The following is a 17,219-nucleotide window of genomic DNA, read 5'->3' as shown; positions in this document are numbered from 1 at the left end:
CCACATGCATTCTCTTTTCTCATGGTATACTCCAGAAATTCGGTTCATTAAAGCCAATGGAACAGATTACAGATTTTGACACACTGTTAGCACCACTTACTGTGCTTAGCCATAATGAACAAGGATGGAATACTATAGGTCCTAAAAATCTTCTGCCTAGTTCCTAACAAGACCCAATCCTACATTAAGCTGATGCTGAATGTATTGATTTTACTTAATCATCAGGTCAGTTTTTAAATTTCCGTCCTTCTTTCCCAGTGGCTTCAAGGTCTTAATCTAATATGTCTCTGTGCGTCATCCATTTTTTTTTACCCTGCAACATATTGACATTTCCCTAAACTTGGCTACTGTGTATATGTTTCATTATGTTTGCTTTAGTGTTTACATAATTCATTGTGGGTTAATTATGGTCAATTATGGATAACTCTGAACATCCTCTACATAGCACCATCCAGAGACAGAGAAGCAGTTTCAGCGACAGGTTACTATCGATACAATGCTCCTCAGACAAGATGAAGAGGTCAATACTCCCCAATGCCATTAGGCTTTACAATTCTACCGCCAGGACTTAAGAACTTTTTAAAAGCTATTATTAATGCTTTTTGAGATAGTGATTTAGATGCATATCATATTTTTTTACTGAGTTAAGTATTGTATGTAATTAGTTTTGCTACAACAAGTGTATGGGACATTGGAAAAAAAGTTGAATTTCCCCATGGGGATGAATAAAGTATCTATCTATCTATCTATCTATCTATCTATCTATCTATATGTAAAATTGCGTGGTCGACATACATCATTATGCCACCACATCTTAAGTACGCGCCTTTCCAAAGTATAACTTGATCTTCCACCTTATCCCCAGCTCTGTGTTTTATTTTAATTAGTTTTATCATTGGAGATACAAACATTACACTGGCCTCCAGCTCAAATCACAATATTTAATCAGTGGACTTTCGGTCTGGGATTTCCTCCCAAAATCTGTCTGCTGCTAATACCCTTTCCTCTTTGAAGTCCTTGAAACCTACCTCTCAAGATATGATAACTTGCCCTCATATATTCTTCAGTGTTTCATTGTCAGTTAATGCTCTTGGATTATGTTGAAAGCATTATATAATTGAAATAATAGCATAGAATGTATTTTCAAACTCAAAGTAAATTTATTATCAAAGTACCCTATACTACCCATTCATTTATTTTCTTGCAGGCATTTACAGAAAAAAGAATAAACAAATAAACTCTTCTTGGGCTTAATAAAATCTAAACAAAACCTGATTGGATGAGGAATAACCAATTAGTAGGGATAAACTACAGGGGTATAAATACCATCGGACTAGATGGCACAGTTTGTCATTGAAACAACGGTTAAAATTAATACTTGTACCTGGCTGGAAGCCATAAAAAATATGTCATATATGCCAGGACTGTATCAGATCCTTTTTCAAATACAATAAAATTGACATAAAACTATACATAAACAAAGACTCACAAACAACCAATGTTAAAGAAGACAAATTGTGCAATTTAAAAGAAAATCAAATAATACACGTGAACATGAATTGTAGAGTCCTTGAAAGTGAGTGTGTGTTGTGGACTCAGTTCAGAGTTGAGGTGAGTGAAGTTATCCACACTGGTTCAGGAGCCTGATGGCTGAAGTGTGGTTAACTGTTCCTGAATCTGGTGGTGTGGGACCTCCTGTACCTCCTTTGCAATGGTAGTAGTAAGTAGAGAGCATAGCCTGATGGGGATCCTGGATGATGGATGCTGCTTTCCTGTGGCAGTGGTCCATGCAGATGTGCTCAATATTGGGATGCTCTTTTCCTGTGATGAACTGGGCTCTACCTTACCATGTCTTCGTCTGGATGAATGATGAATAAGCACGGTTATTGGAGTTGGCTTGTGTTTTCAAGTGTTCTTTGTCTCTCAGATTGATTTAGTCAACAACCCAAATCTTACGATGTGTGCAATGGAAAGGGGAACGTTTTCACATTAGTTGCTTGTTTATTTTAAGCAATACAAGAATCATGATTACCTTGCAATTTTCTTGTGTTTCTTGTCTGACATATGCTAACGATTTCATAAATATTTTATGCAAACTAGTGATCTGGCTTGGGTTGATTGATGAGCACAGCACACTACCTTTCAATACAATATGAACGAGACAAACAGTTAATCAATCCTTTTATACTGTATGTCACCAGTCTATGTGGATAGAGCTTTAGCCTTTTTATCTGTAATTTTTAATTCCAGGAGCTCAATTTGTAATTCACCTTCAGTTGGTGAATAGGAAGATTTATGGGTAGATAAGCTATGCATGATTTTGGCTTGTTGGTGTGATGGAAAAAGTGATGAGAGAACATTGTGCTCATTGTGGAGAAGATGATACGGAAGTGACAGACGGTTTGGAAGGATTAGAACCCGATACAAGTGACTGATTTACATGGTGTTTCAAAATAAATAGGATTTCTACTAGTTTGAGGATAAATTACAGTTTAACTTTCAATTAATTATTGTAAAAGTGGCATTTGCTTGAGTTTGGCCAGTAATCCGTTGCCTTTATTGAGAATCTCGGCTGCAGATGTGACAATGAAAAGCAGCACTTCACGAGGGCTCTCTGCTCTGAATAACTTGTAATGTGATTGTAATGAATATGCAGCCGCTGCAACGTTGGTGGGAAATGAAGGAGTGGATGAGGTTTTGGACCAGTGCAGTGATTGAAAATGTGTGCAGCTGTTCTATTTTTGAGGCTTTGGTCTCAGGATGCCCGTGTCAAAATAACATATCATTGAGGATCCTTATGTGCATTGGTAATTTGTCAATTAATATAAACAATTTCTAATACCTGCTACATAGAATATGTTTGAACCATATTGATCGAGAATATATGGACTTCTGTACAGCACTGTAGAGTAGCCCAAATAATTAGTCTTCATTGCCAAATGGGACTAATGCTCACAGCTAACTCACAGTTAATATTGTCTGGATTAGGTCTATTCAAGGCAGTGTTGTAAAATACACATTGTAGTACCATCCCAAACATTTTAGCAGCTATCTGCCCATAGAAAGGATTTGTGAGCAGGATGATTTTTGATGGTGATTCCTTCTCCTGTTAGAAGCACCTCTTTCTTTTTATTGGCCTACCTGTTGAAATTTTCTGCCCACAATTTGACTGGCACATTTCCTGCGATGCCATGATTACAGTCCCACAGAAAAAAATGCTTTACTGACTCAAGAAACTTCATAGGTACAGGCGACGCAATATTTCTTTCTTTCAATAATACTCAGCAGAGGGTCATGGATTGAGTTTTGATTATGATTTTTTTGATTGCCAACATATCTGTGACAGCAGATCTATGCAAGTCCCAGCAAAGTTTGTTTGCATTTAGGTGCATAAGGTGATCAGAAAAATGAAGCTGGGAAATTCTGTGAATCCTTGTTTTGTAGAAAAGAACTGATATACACTGACATCTGCTCTGGATACTGAAGAAATGCTTGTTCCTAATACATACTTATAGTCTCTTTAGTCTGATACTTTTAGGACCTCACTGGTCACTGCCAGAGCACAGAAAATCTGGACCACAGGAACTCCCCCCAATCATTATCAAGCAGGAGAACTGTTGAAGAACAGACGCTTCCCACATCAAAGTTACCACAAGCAGGAAATGCTGCTGGCTGAAATCGCAAACATTCATTGGTAGTACAGATCTTACGTAATTTTAGGTCTCACTTTGATCTTAACTAGAGTTAATTGTTATTACAGATTCAAAATAGGCCAGACTAGAGATTCAACCTGCATTTACTTTGTTATTCCAAATGGAAGTCTAGTCAGCAACAAGAACTAACCAAGTTTGTTTAATGCCATTTCCAGTACACAAGTGCAAAGCAGAACTAAATAATTGTTACTCCAGTTCCGATGTATTACCAAAAAACATAAGATAAAAATGCAGTAACTATAAATACATAAGATAACATATTGATTGTATATCCATAAAATGACTCTCAGCAAAGGAGTCTCTGTACATGAAAGGAAATGGTAAAGTGTTGGTGGTGGGGTCTGTGGAGTGAGTGGAAGGGGTGATCAGCCTTACTGCTTGGGGAAAGTAACTGTTTTTGACTCTGGTCATCCTGGCATAGATGCCACATAACCTCCTCCCTGATGGGAATGAGACTAACAGTCCATGAGCAAGAAGGGAGGGAACTTTTATGATGTTGCTGTCCTTTTCATGGCACCTTTCTGTATATATGTCCTTGATGGGAGGTAGTCCGGTTAGGGTGATGCGTTAGGCAGTTGCGGCTTCCAGTCGTACTGCCTTCCTGTCCACTGTGGTGCAGCTTCTCTACCATGTGGTGATGCAGCTTGCTTGGATGTCCTCTACTGTGCATCTGTAGAAGAATGTGAGTATGGGTATGAACAGACCATCCTTCTTAGAAATTAGAGGTGTTGGCGAGCTTTCCTGATTGTGGAGGTGATGCACCATCAATAACTCTCTCTGAGACGTGAAGGCGAGATATCGGCTTTTATTGACTGGAAGAAAGAACAAGCAGTAGTTGACCACCATACTACATCCTGGAGACTGAGGGCCGGGCTCAGGCCTCAATCGCCTTTATACCGGGGTCTGTGGGAGGAGCCACGGTCAGTGGGAGGGGCCACAGGAGCAGTCAGCGGGGGGCGTGTCCAGACAGGTATATGTAGTTCACCACAGGAGGATGTGTTCTGGGACCGTGAGAGGTTTTGCGAGATGTGCGTGCCCAGCAGTTTGAAACTGCTGTAGTTTCCAGTGCTGTGCCGCTGGTGTGAAGAGAGCTGTAGGTGTTGCAAATTCTCCTGAAGTCAATAGCCATTTCCTTTGCCTTGTTGACATTGAGGAAGAGGTTGTTTTTCTGGCATCAGGCCACTTCCTCTCTGTATGTGTTGTTGGGAATGAGCCCCACCACTGTCATGTCGCCAGCGAACTTGACAATGTGATCGTTCAGGTGTTTTGCCATGCAGTCGTGTGTGAGCAGAGTGTACAGCAGTGTTGAGGGTGATGGGGTGGGAGGAGCGGTTGTGCGTCCTGACTATCTGGTTAGGAAGTCTAACACCCAGTTGCACAGTGGTGTATTTAGACCAAGGGGTAGGAGTTTGTTCACTGAGATCAATAGGACAACAGTGTTGAATATCAAACTGAAATCCAGAAACACCATTCTGACATTCCTTCTTTTCTAGGTGTGTCAGGGCCAAGGTACATGACAGATGCCATGACACGTTGGAGATATCCATGAGCTGGTTTGTAATGAAAGCAAAATAGAATTAATATAGAATGCCAACTTTAACAAATAATAGTAGGAAACTTCCGGGCAGAAACTGAGGAGAAAGAATGGGATTGTCCAAAATGCCTGGTTATCAGGTTTTGCTATTGCCCACAAACTGGCAATTGTCTCTAATTTGTGTTTAATTTCAAGGGAGAAATACAGCATATAGCTCTAATTCGTTGAATTATTTCTGCTTGCGTTTCATCCTGATACATTTCTCTATAGGATCAGTGCAAAGATTTCAAGAATCTGATTTAATGTACAGATTCAATTAAATATCACAACTGGGCTACTGTGGAAGCGCAAGGACTGAAAAAGATGTTGTCAAGCAGTAAGATATTAATTTATGATGCTATTTACTCAGAGAAGCACGAAGTAGGATGTGGAGTGGAAGATTATATCGCCATTCTTCTCATTATCTTTCTGCTCCACACAACACTTCAATTTATAATTTTACACATGGCAAGACTTCATTGTCTATCGTGCCATCTCTCATGGATGCTCAGCTGACTTTATAGAATCCCCTTGACTTTTGTCCTTGGTGGTTTGGATTTGCGATGGCATATCTGAGGTAAATTTATCTCTCACAATTTATCAACACAGTTTTAACTTCGAGTCAGGATGCAAGAGATATGACCGGAGCTATTTGATAAGACCAGCATTCAAGTTGGTAAAGCCTTGGGTTAATTGTCCCCTGCACATCTAGTTAGTCATTTTGCCTTCGCAATTATGCAGATGATTATTTTATTCATTGGTTAATATGCAGAGCTAACAAGTGACAGAATTAGAACAGAGTTTCAATCAAATTACAGAGGAAAATTGGAAGGAGTTGTGAAGTATGGTATTTTATTTTGTGCCAGAGTGCATTTTAATTTTGAAACGCGGAAATAGCACTGAACGATAACCTCCATTCATTCAGTCCTTCAATGCAATAAAATATTGCAATACATTGCATTGGAGTGTGGCCCAGTTCAGAACCCCTGATATCATAACAAATATGGACATCAATACAGTGCAGCCAGAGCATGGAAAGACAGACCAAAAGCTGATGTGCCACTTAAAGCTTTGGCTCCAATCCAGAAAGTGAAAGACACATAGAGTAACTTCGTGATTTCACAAGTGACACAGAGATGAAGAATGGTCCAGTGACAACGGGGTGGAAGTTGAGATGAAAGATGGCTCGAACAAAAAAAACCTTCAGAAGCAATCAAAGTAGAGATAGTTGTAGACACAAGAGAATGCAGATACTGGAATCTGGAGAAAATGGAAAACTACTGGAGGATCTCTTGGTCAGGCAGCATCCAATGAGGCAGAGGGATAGTCAAAGTTTCGGGTCGAAACTCTGCATCAGGACATAGATTGTTGCAATTAACTTTGGGAAATTGAATAATATATCTAATGCAGTGTATTATTCGTGTGTTATGTGTCATGTATGATATCTACAGAAGTTGTTTGTCATCACCTTCTTCTGGTAGGTGTCTTTTCAAGATGCATGACCCCAGCCATTATCAGTACTCTTAAGAGATCATATGGCCACCCATCACCTGCTCCCATGGCTTCACATGACCTTGACTGGGGTCTAAGCAGGTGCTACACCTTGCCCAAGGGTGACCTGCAGGCGAGTGGTGGGAAGAAGCACATTTCACCTCCTTTGATAGAGAAGTATCTTCACCTCACTACCCCGAGTACAATGTAACACATCACTTTATTACAGTACTTGAGAATTATTCATCATGTGTTAGATTGATATATGATTATAAAAAATATGGTGATGAAGGATATGAAATAAAATATATTCTGCATAACAAAGGCAATTATGTTGAAGGACTAACAGCAGACTGGATATAAGACTAGATGCGTATGATGCCTTCTCTGGAGAAGTGATCTACTGGAATGGCTACTGTATGAATTAGACATACCCCACAGTGAAGAAAGAGGAAACAAAAAAATTGAGTGAATTCATGATTGATCAAATTTGTAAATAATTAAGCATAGTAAACAGATTATATAGTTTTACATGTGTAAATTATTATTTTTGATTGTATGGGTTTAGCTTTATTGAATGGGGCAGTAGCTTTATGTCTTTATACCGTATGTGTAACATGCCTCTAAGATCAGTTGTGTTATGTATATAACTGTGTTGTTCAGTTGAGTGTTCAGTGGTTCGTTAAGTTACAAAGATAGTAAATATTACGAATCTATTTGTGCTATTCATTAGCCTAATTGTACGAAAACCTTGTTCAGAGTGTTGTGAGTTCAAGCCCCAGTCCAAAGGCTTGGCGAGAATTACACAAGCAAGGTGAATTTTTCTGAAAGAGTTCTCTCAGTGGAGGTGGCAACCCTTTGAAGGAGGGGATGGTCCTTCTCCCCATATCCTGGGCGAGATTTACACTCCAAGTCAAGATCATAAAAAAACACAAAGTGATCACTGCACCACATTTCCTGCATTAAATATTCTTCAAAAGTTCTTAATTGCTGTAAAATGCATTGGAAGACTCTGAGTTGACTCTGAAGAGCACTACATAAATATCAGATTTTCTTCTTGTCTGGTTTACTGCCAGCTTCAAATTAATGCTTCCGATATTGGCACATCAAAGAATTTCTGTAAAGCATATCTGTTGCTTTAATGCAAGACACTAATCCAATATAAGATAATCAAAATCCCACCTCTACTCTAAGGAAATGAGGATGTTGTATTAATGTACTTCCTTCATGTCTTTGGGATGCCCAGTTGTACTTTACTGCTAATTAAATTCTTTTGAAGTGTGGTCACTCTCATCAGCAGTCAATTTCTTCATAGCAAGAATCTGCACAGCCATTTTGAAATAATGGTCAAATAATCCATTTTTATTCCTGTTAGCTGAGTGGTAAATATTGGTTCGATAACAAGAAATTTCCTTTTAATGATACCTTCACAGTTTTAAAAAAAGTCCTAAGGAGCTTCACAGAAACACTAAACAGGATATCCCAAAGGATTCACTGAGAAAAGCAGATGGCTGAAATATCTTTTTAGTAGAACAATGAACTGATACAAATGTGTTCATTGTGTCACAGAAGTCCTCTTTCTTTGCCACTTTAACCAGCTTTTAAGTTGGAGCCACGGTGACACCAGAGAAGTTTTTTCATTCCGTTCATTCTGCACTTCTGATGTGGATTTAGAAAAGTTCGAACTATGTTCTCAGCAGAAAAGTGTTCACAGTGGGTAGTTGCGTCATTCACAAAAGTCAGTCAGAGAATGAAGATTTCACACGTGCTCTGTTGTGCTGTGATTCGTACAACTGGTGATTGTTCCTAGAGTGTTTGTGATCTCAGCATAATGCTGGCGCACCCTTGGTGTAATTTTGATACTAGCTAGATTAGGGAGCTTGCACTAAAAGCAAATAACATTCTATTTCTCAGGGCTTCTGTCTTTAATCTTAAGCGATGACTAATTTCATACATCTAGAAAATTTTATCAATTTTTAATGTACTTCATAATGAAGATATAAATGATTTTGATTGATATAATATTGATTATATAAAAATTATATTAAAGTTTATCAAATATATTTCTGTAGTTTACAATGAGGATTTAAATGTTTTGATTGATATAATGTTGATCATAATACACACATGCATATGTTGAGCAGAGGAAATGCATTAAAAACCCATGTTTCGTTTTTGTTTGCTAGGACACCAAGCTCCGCGAGCTGTTGGATGTTGGAAATCAGGGAAGTCGTCTGGAGAGCAGGATGATGACGGTGGTTTATGGTCCTGACTTGGTCAACATTTCATATCTCAATTTCATGGCCTTCCAGGAAGATGTGGCAAAGGTACCAGTATGAAAAGCAATGCAGTGTAAAGTTTGAGTTTAAAATTGCTCATTGGTAATTACTATCAAATGCACCAGGAATTAAGTGTAAAAGTTCCGTTGACATAGCATCCAAACAGATCATTCCAATACATAGTACGTCGAGGTATCACCTTAGGGAAACAAATAACAGAAGTCCGAATGTAGTGTTGCATTTACAGAGGTGGACACTTAACTGCAAGACCATGAAGAAGCAGATGAGAGATCAAGAGTTCATCTTTAGCATACAAAGGGTGCGTTGAGCAGCCTTACCCATCCTTTGGTATCCAGTGCGGTCAGGCACATCTGAAAGAGCAGCTACAGAATTTTCAGGGAGGGTGCATCTTCTGTCTTGCAATTGCCAGCAAAGTAATCAACTGAAAACAAAGTAAAAGCCAACCCCCTTGCATCCTTCCTCTCAAATTCTTAAGTTCCCTTTCTTAAAGAACAAGTACAGGCCAAAGGATTATTGCGTTTTTCCATGAGGCTGGAAAAGAATGGAGTTTGGTTACCTGGGCTCATTGCATGTAATGGCCGCCCAGGGTCAGAATCAATCAAACTGGTCCTCTGCTTCTGGGAAGCATCTTGAGAAGCACAGCAAAGTCTCAGCAGTGGGCACACCTCACCAGCCGACCATCTTTGCTAATATGGTGTATAAATTGGAGGTCTTATTTTCCCTAAGGATTTTTATCTTAAGACCGCTGATGCAAGTTAAGAAAACAAACACGACCATCTATACTGTGATTTTAATATAACAAAGTGTTGAAAGTTACTTAAAAACATGGTTTTCAGACAAAATCTTAGAGCAGATGAGAAAAATTTACAAGGACAGGTTTCAATTAGTGTTCAAAAGGAAGCAAGAGAGATGGAGTGGTATCAAAATTCAAACTAAATTAATTATTGCCCCCCTCCCCATACCAGACAGTGATGTAGCCAGTCTGAATGCTCTGCACAGTACATCTGTAGAGGTTTTCAAGTGTCTTAGGTGACAAACCAAATCTTCTTAAACTCCTAACGAAATATAGCTGCTGTTGTGCCTTCTTTATAGCTACTTCAATATGTTGTGTCCAGATTAGGTCCACAGAGATATAGACGCCCAGAAACTTGAAATTGCTCACTCTCTCCATTTCTGATCACTCTGTGAGGAATGGTTTGTGTTCCTTTGTTTTACCATTTCTGAAGTTCACAACCAGCTCTTTGGTCTTGTTGACATTGCGTGCAAGGTTGTTGCTGCGACACCACTCAGCTAGCTGGTATATATCGCTCCTGTACGACCTTCCGTCACCATCTGAGATTCTGCCAACAATGGATGTATCATCAGCAAATCAATAGATGGCATTTGAGCTATGCCTAGCCAGGGTCATGGGTGTAGAGAGAGTAGAGCACTGGGCTGAGCACACATCCCTGAGGTGTGCCAGTGTTGATTGTCAGTGACGTGAAGATGTTATTTCCAGTCCACACAGATTGTGGCACAGGGAGATTGAAAATTTGGTTGAAAGGTGCCACAACAACCTCTCATTCAACATCAGCAAAACCAAATGTTATTTACTAAAGGAGGAAGAAATCGTGGGTCCATGAACCAGTCCTTTGATTTGGACAACGCCAATGGTATCATCAGCAAATATATATTTACACACACACACACACACACACACACACACACACACACACACACACACACACACACACACACACACACACACACACACACACACACACACACACACACACACACACACACACACACACACACACACACACACACACACACACACACACACACACACACAGTAGTGCAGGCCGAGCACACATCCCTGTTCCCTGTGGTGCACCTGTGCGGAGATGGTGTTGATAATCCAAACTGACTGGAGTCTGCAAGTGAGGAAATCGAGGATCCAGTTGCCCAAGAAGTTATTAAGGCCTTAGTCTTGGAGGTTATTGATTAGTTTCATGGGGATTGTAGTGTTTAATGCTGAGCTGTAGTCAATGAAAAGCAGTCTAGTGAATGCAGCTTCACTCTCCAGATGTCCCAGAGCTGAGATGAAGAGCCAATGAAATGGCATCTGGTGTTTACCTACTGTAACGGCAGGCAAATTGGAGTGGATGCAAGTCACTCCTTGGTTAGGTTCTGATATGCTTCATCATAGTCGATGTAAGTGTGACAGGACGATAGTCATTGAGACAGGTTACCATGATTTTCTTGGGCACTGGTATGATTGAAGTCTGCTTGAAGCAGGTGAGTAGCTCAGACTGCCGAAGTGCGAGTTTAAAGGTGTCAATAAACACTCCAGCCAGTTGATCAGCACAGGTCTTCAGTACAGATGGAGCAGAGGTGCTTAAAATTTGTCGGTGAGCAAGTGGTCAGAATTAGTCAAGCATTGATTGTTTAGAGTTGTACGCTTGGCCCACTGACTGGTGGAATAATGCCAGTATTCCCAGAGCAATATATCAGGGAATAGCAGTAGCTGGAGACATTCAAGGAGATAATTAGAAGTTGAGACCATGGGAAAAATGTGCCATTGCTTTACTGGGAGTAAAGATTAGGATACAATCAGCACAGATTTAAAAATCCTCAAGCTTATGAAAATTACAGAAGGAACATTGCAATAGTAGTGCAAGAATTGCAAGTCTAATTTGTTATTTAGTTGAATTAGTATGAATAAATATAGGACTGAGGTTTAAGCTAAATTTAAATGCATGACCACTACAGTGCTGCATTTCATGCAGCCCATTTGCCAATACTGTCAGTTCCCTGACTAAACTTTTCTGGTTCTCATTTTCTCTCACGCCACAGAGTCTGCCTCATTTTTTTGAATATACAAAGCATTATCTTGCATCTATGGTATTTTGTGTCAATGTTGCACGGTCATAAGAATTTAATACACAAAAGCGACAACTGGTAGAGGCCATTTGGCCTCTTATCTGCTCTGCTGTTCTATATTCTCACGTCCAGTCTTTAACCTTTCTTGGACTATAACCCATAATTCCTTTTATTCTTTCTAGAATCTATTGACCTTGCCTTGAATATACTGAGCACCTGATCCTCCACAGCCCTCCTTGGTGGAGAATTCACTGGCTTTGGGGTGAAAATATTCTCCTCAGTTGTCCTAAATTAACGATCCCTTATTTTGAGACTGAGATCCTGGTTCTAGGCACCTCAACAGTGGGAACAGCACCCCAGCATTCCTTTTAAACCATATGAGAACTGTTTATGTTACAATTAGATCACCACTCATCATTCTCTACACAAGGGAGCCTAGGTTCAGTCTGTTTAATCTCTACTCTCTTTGAACTCCCTCAACAGTAAGTGTATCCTTCTTTGGGTAGGAAGACCGGAACATGAAGTTGTTCTTACAGCCTGGCGTGTAACTCTAGCACAAAATACATAATTGCAATCTGAAATAAAATCAAGCAGTGTTCTCTGCATTAAACAGAAGAAGCAGTACTTTTCCTGTGTGGTCACATCAGTTCCATATATAATTACAGTGAGATATTTTTACTCCCATTCTCAGAACTTCTGATAATACAGGCCAACACTCTATTTGCCTTCCTTATTCATTGTTTTGCCTGCATTGCTAACCTTCAGTGCTTTCATGTACAACAGTGCCTTTTGCAATATCCCTACCCTTCAAACTATCACCAGTTTCTGTCTCCCAGAACCATTGTGAATCATCTTTTAGCTCACATCATCATCCAGTTTTATATCCTCAGCGAACTTGGATTTATTATGCCTGGTCCCCTTATCTAAATTATTGATGTAGATGGACAGTCCCTGCAACATTATAACAACCTCCCCAACAAATTACAGACTCCCACTCAAAACCAATCCTGCCTGTTTTCTTCACCCAATTCTCAGTTCATGTCAGTATATAACTTTCAATTTTGTTTTTGTAATCTCCTCTGAGGCGTTATATTGACGTCTTCTGAAAGTTCAAATATCACAAACTATAAGTGTTTGAGATGCTTGTGTGTTTATATTTCATTTTTGGACAGGTTTATCAACTTTTCCCACCATCTTCAAAGATTTATGATATCCTCCAAGCCTCTCCAATGTTTTCTGCTACTTTACTTTATATCGCCCTTCTCTCCCCCACCCACCCCTTTCAGCATGACTTGGCTACCTCAAGCCTCAGCTGCGAAGAACGGGCTCATTTAACCAATCTGTCTATGGCCATTAACACTCTCCCGACATTCATCTGTTTCCAATTATTTGCTGGAGGGACAACTATTGGACAAGGCACCTGCAAACAACTCCTCTACTCATAGTTTTCTGCAGACTGTTTTGTTACCATCTGGGAAAAGGTACCGCACCATAAAAGCCAGAACCAGCTTTGGGACAGCTTCTTCCACCAGGCCATCAGACTGATCAATGCAAGCTGACACAATCGTGTTTCTAAGCTATGTTGAATGTTCTTTTGTACATCTTACTGTACATACTATTATTTACAAATTACTATAATTTGCACATTCAGACAGAGACGTAAAGATTTTTACTCCTCATGTATGTGAAGGATATAAGAAATAAAGGCAATTCAATTTAATTCAAGTTGCAGAGATTGTTTTAAATTTGGAGCCATTAATTAACAACAGTTGAATATCACCACTTCTGACTGTGAGGCAGTTTCTGTGCATTGGATGGAATTGCAGGCTGGTCCATGTGCCTGGAGGCTGGAGTTTAAGCAACTTAACCAAGGCTATATCCTGTTTCTTCAAGGTCGTTGGACATTTTAATCAGAGCCCTCACAGAGATAATGGGTAGATTTCAGCTGCAACACGGAGGCAGTTTGTCTTTTTCACAGTATCCTTCCAGGAAGTGGCTGGATATTTTAACCTTCCCCTTCTCAACTTGCTATACAAAAAGGAATGGGTGAGTGCGTCACCATTCTACAATAGATCACCTTTAATGGAACAGTACAGTCATTTGAATCATTCATTGAATCAAAGTAGGTCAGCATTTCATAGTATAACCTCCAGGGTGACATGGTAGTGTAAGACTGTGTGGGTTTCCTCCCACATTCCAAAGGTCCCAATGTTAAAGTTGGTGAGTTGTAGGCATGCTACGTTAGTGTTGGATGCATGAGAATACTTGTGGGCTGCCCACAGCACATCTCTGCACTATTTTGGTTGTTGATGCAAAACGATGGATTTTGCTGCATGTTTGGATGTGTAAATATACGTGTGACAAGTTAATCCTCTTTTAATTTCCTTAATCTAACGTCCATTGCTTTCGAGAATGGAGAGAGTGATGGTCTACATCAGGCTATCTACTGTGCACTGGGATTGAGGCATTTACATTCACTGTTCTGAGCCACTTATGTTCCTGAAAGCCCAGCAGAGGTTGGCTACAGATGTGCCTCCTTTAACACTATTTAACCCCTTGCATGCAGAATGCAATTTTAAAAAAAGATATTCATAAGGAGTAGTGGATGAGGTTGGGAAGCAGTTGCTGCTGAGTTACCTGTTAGGTTGGTAAAAATGTGAACAATGAAGGTGCCACCTTTCAGTCGAACTGTGATTTGTCTGTGTGTCTTGCAGCATGGAGGGAGGGGGCCTTGAATAATGGAAGTGAGGCTGTGTTACAGATTCTGTCATTGGTTTAATGACTTTGGTGTCTGTGGGAAGCTGCCATGTGGGGAGGCAGAAGTTCCCAGATCCAACGTGTGGATGCTTCACTAGATAGATAGATAGATAGATAGATAGATAGATAGATACTTTATTCATCCCCATGGGGAAATTCAACTTTTTTTCCAATGTCCCATACACTTGTTGTAGCAAAACTAATTACATACAATACTTAACTCAGTAAAAAATATGATATGCATCTAAATCACTATCTCAAAAAGCATTAATAATAGCTTTTAAAAAGTTCTTAAGTCCTGGCGGTAGAATTGTAAAGCCTAATGGCATTGGGGAGTATTGACCTCTTCATCCTGTCTGAGGAGCATTGCATCGATAGTAACCTGTCGCTGAAACTGCTTCTCTGTCTCTGGATGGTGCTATGTAGAGGATGTTCAGAGTTATCCATAATTGACCGTAGCCTACTAAGCGCCCTTCGCTCAGCTACCGATGTTAAACTCTCGAGTACTTTGCCCACGACAGAGCCCGCCTTCCTTACCAGCTTATTAAGACGTGAGGCGTCCCTCTTCTTAATGCTTCCTCCCCAACACGCCACCACAAAGAAGAGGGCGCTCTCCACAACTGACCTATAGAACATCTTCAGCATCTCACTACAGACATTGAATGACGCCAACCTTCTTAGGAAGTACAGTCGACTCTGTGCCTTCCTGCACAAGGCATCTGTGTTGGCAGTCCAGTCTAGCTTCTCGTCTAACTGTACTCCCAGATACTTGTAGGTCTTAACCTGCTCCACACATTCTCCATTAATGATCACTGGCTCCATATGAGGCCTAGATCTCCTAAAGTCCACCACCATCTCCTTGGTCTTGGTGATATTGAGACGCAGGTAGTTTGAGTTGCACCATATCACAAAGTCCTGTATCAGTTTCCTATACTCCTCCTCCTGTCCATTCCTGACACATCCCACTATGGCCGTGTCATCAGCGAACTTCTGCACATGGCAGGACTCCGAGTTATATTGGAAGTCTGATGTGTACAGGGTGAACAGGACCGGAGAGAGTACGGTTCCCTGCGGCGCCCCTGTGCTGCTGACCACCGTGTCAGACCTACAGTCTCCCAACCGCACATACTGAGGTCTATCTGTCAAGTAGTCCACTATCCAATCCACCATGTGAGAGTCTACTCCCATCTCCATTAGTTTGTGCCTTAAGATCTTGGGCTGGATGGTGTTAAAGGCACTAGAGAAGTCAAGGAATGTAATCCTCACAGCACAACTGACCCCCTCTAGGTGAGAGAGTGATTTGTGCAGCAAATACGTGATAGCATCCTCCACTCCCACCTTCTCCTTATACGCAAACTGAAGAGGATCCTTGGTGTGCCTGGTTTGTGGCCTCAGATTCTGTATTATCAGCCGCTCCATGGTCTTCATAACGTGCGACGTCAAGGCAACAGGTCTGAAGTCATTCAACTCCTTTGGTTGTGGTTTCTTCGGTACCGGGACAATACAGGATGTTTTCCACTGTCTGGGTATTCTTCTCTGCTCCAGGCTCATGTTGAAGATGCGCTGTAGTGGTTCTCCCAGCTCAGTCGCACAGGCCCTCAGTAATCGTGGGGAAACTCCATCCGGTCCAGCCGCCTTGCTGGTACAGATCTTCCTCAGTTGACCTTCCACCTGTGCAGCCGTAATCCTGAGCTTGTAGGCTAGAAGCAGAAGCTCTTGCATCCAGCAAACTGCAACATCTATTCTCTCTGTCTCCATCTCATATTCATGTTTCCCATGACATGGAAGGAGAGCATTTGGCCCTTTGAATGTATACCTCAGAACAATGCAATCAGGGGAAACCCATTGTGAAACAGTGAACACAGCAGTGATAGGGACGGTGGTAGAGACACTTCCTGGAAGGATACTGTGAAAAAGACAAACTGCCTCCCTGTTGCAGCTGAAATCTACCCATTATCTCTGTGAGGGCTCCGATTAAAATGTTCAACAACCTTGAAGAAACAGGATATAGCCTTGGTTAAGTTGCTTAAACTCCAGCCTCCAGGCACATGGACCAGCCTGCATTTCCATCCAGTGCACAGAAACTGCCTCACAGTGAAACCCATTCTCTGTAATTTATGGCCATCAAGTCCACCCCAATTCTTCTTCATTCACCTACAATCATTTTTCTACAGAAGCGGCTTGCCATTGCCTTCTTCTGGGCAGTGCCTCTACAAGACGGGTAATCCCAGCCATTATCAATACTCTTCAGAGATTGCCTGCCTGGCATCAGTGGTTGCATAACCAGGGCTTGTGATGTGCACGGGCTACTCAGATGACCCCCCCTCCCCACCCACCCCCATGGCTTCACATGACCCTGATTGGGGGTAGGGGGGCTAAGCATGTGCTACACCTTGCCCAAGGATGGCCTGCAGGCTAGTGGAGGGAAGGAGCACCTTACACTTCCATTGGTAGAGACATATCTCTACCCTGCCTTCCACCCAGGTTTATAAAATGCAGGAGGAGCTCAGCACGTCAAGA

General features: G+C 41.0%; 1 protein-coding gene across 2 annotated transcripts in view; it reads left to right on the top strand.

Annotated features, from left to right (window-relative positions):
• The window catches only part of plcb1 (phospholipase C beta 1), a 950,430-nt gene that overhangs the window by 600,012 nt on the left and 333,199 nt on the right, over nucleotides 1-17,219 (top strand). For both annotated transcript variants that reach the window (XM_073051321.1, XM_073051322.1), the window contains exon 4: nucleotides 8,964-9,104. In XM_073051321.1, coding sequence (XP_072907422.1) covers nucleotides 8,964-9,104 — 141 coding nt within the window. The remainder of the gene's footprint in view (nucleotides 1-8,963; nucleotides 9,105-17,219) is intronic.

Source organism: Hemitrygon akajei, chromosome 7 (genome assembly GCF_048418815.1).
Source record: "Hemitrygon akajei chromosome 7, sHemAka1.3, whole genome shotgun sequence".
Lineage (NCBI taxonomy): Eukaryota > Metazoa > Chordata > Chondrichthyes > Myliobatiformes > Dasyatidae > Hemitrygon > Hemitrygon akajei.
The sequence above is the reverse complement of the archived record's forward strand: the minus strand, read 5'-3'. Positions and strand labels throughout refer to the sequence as shown.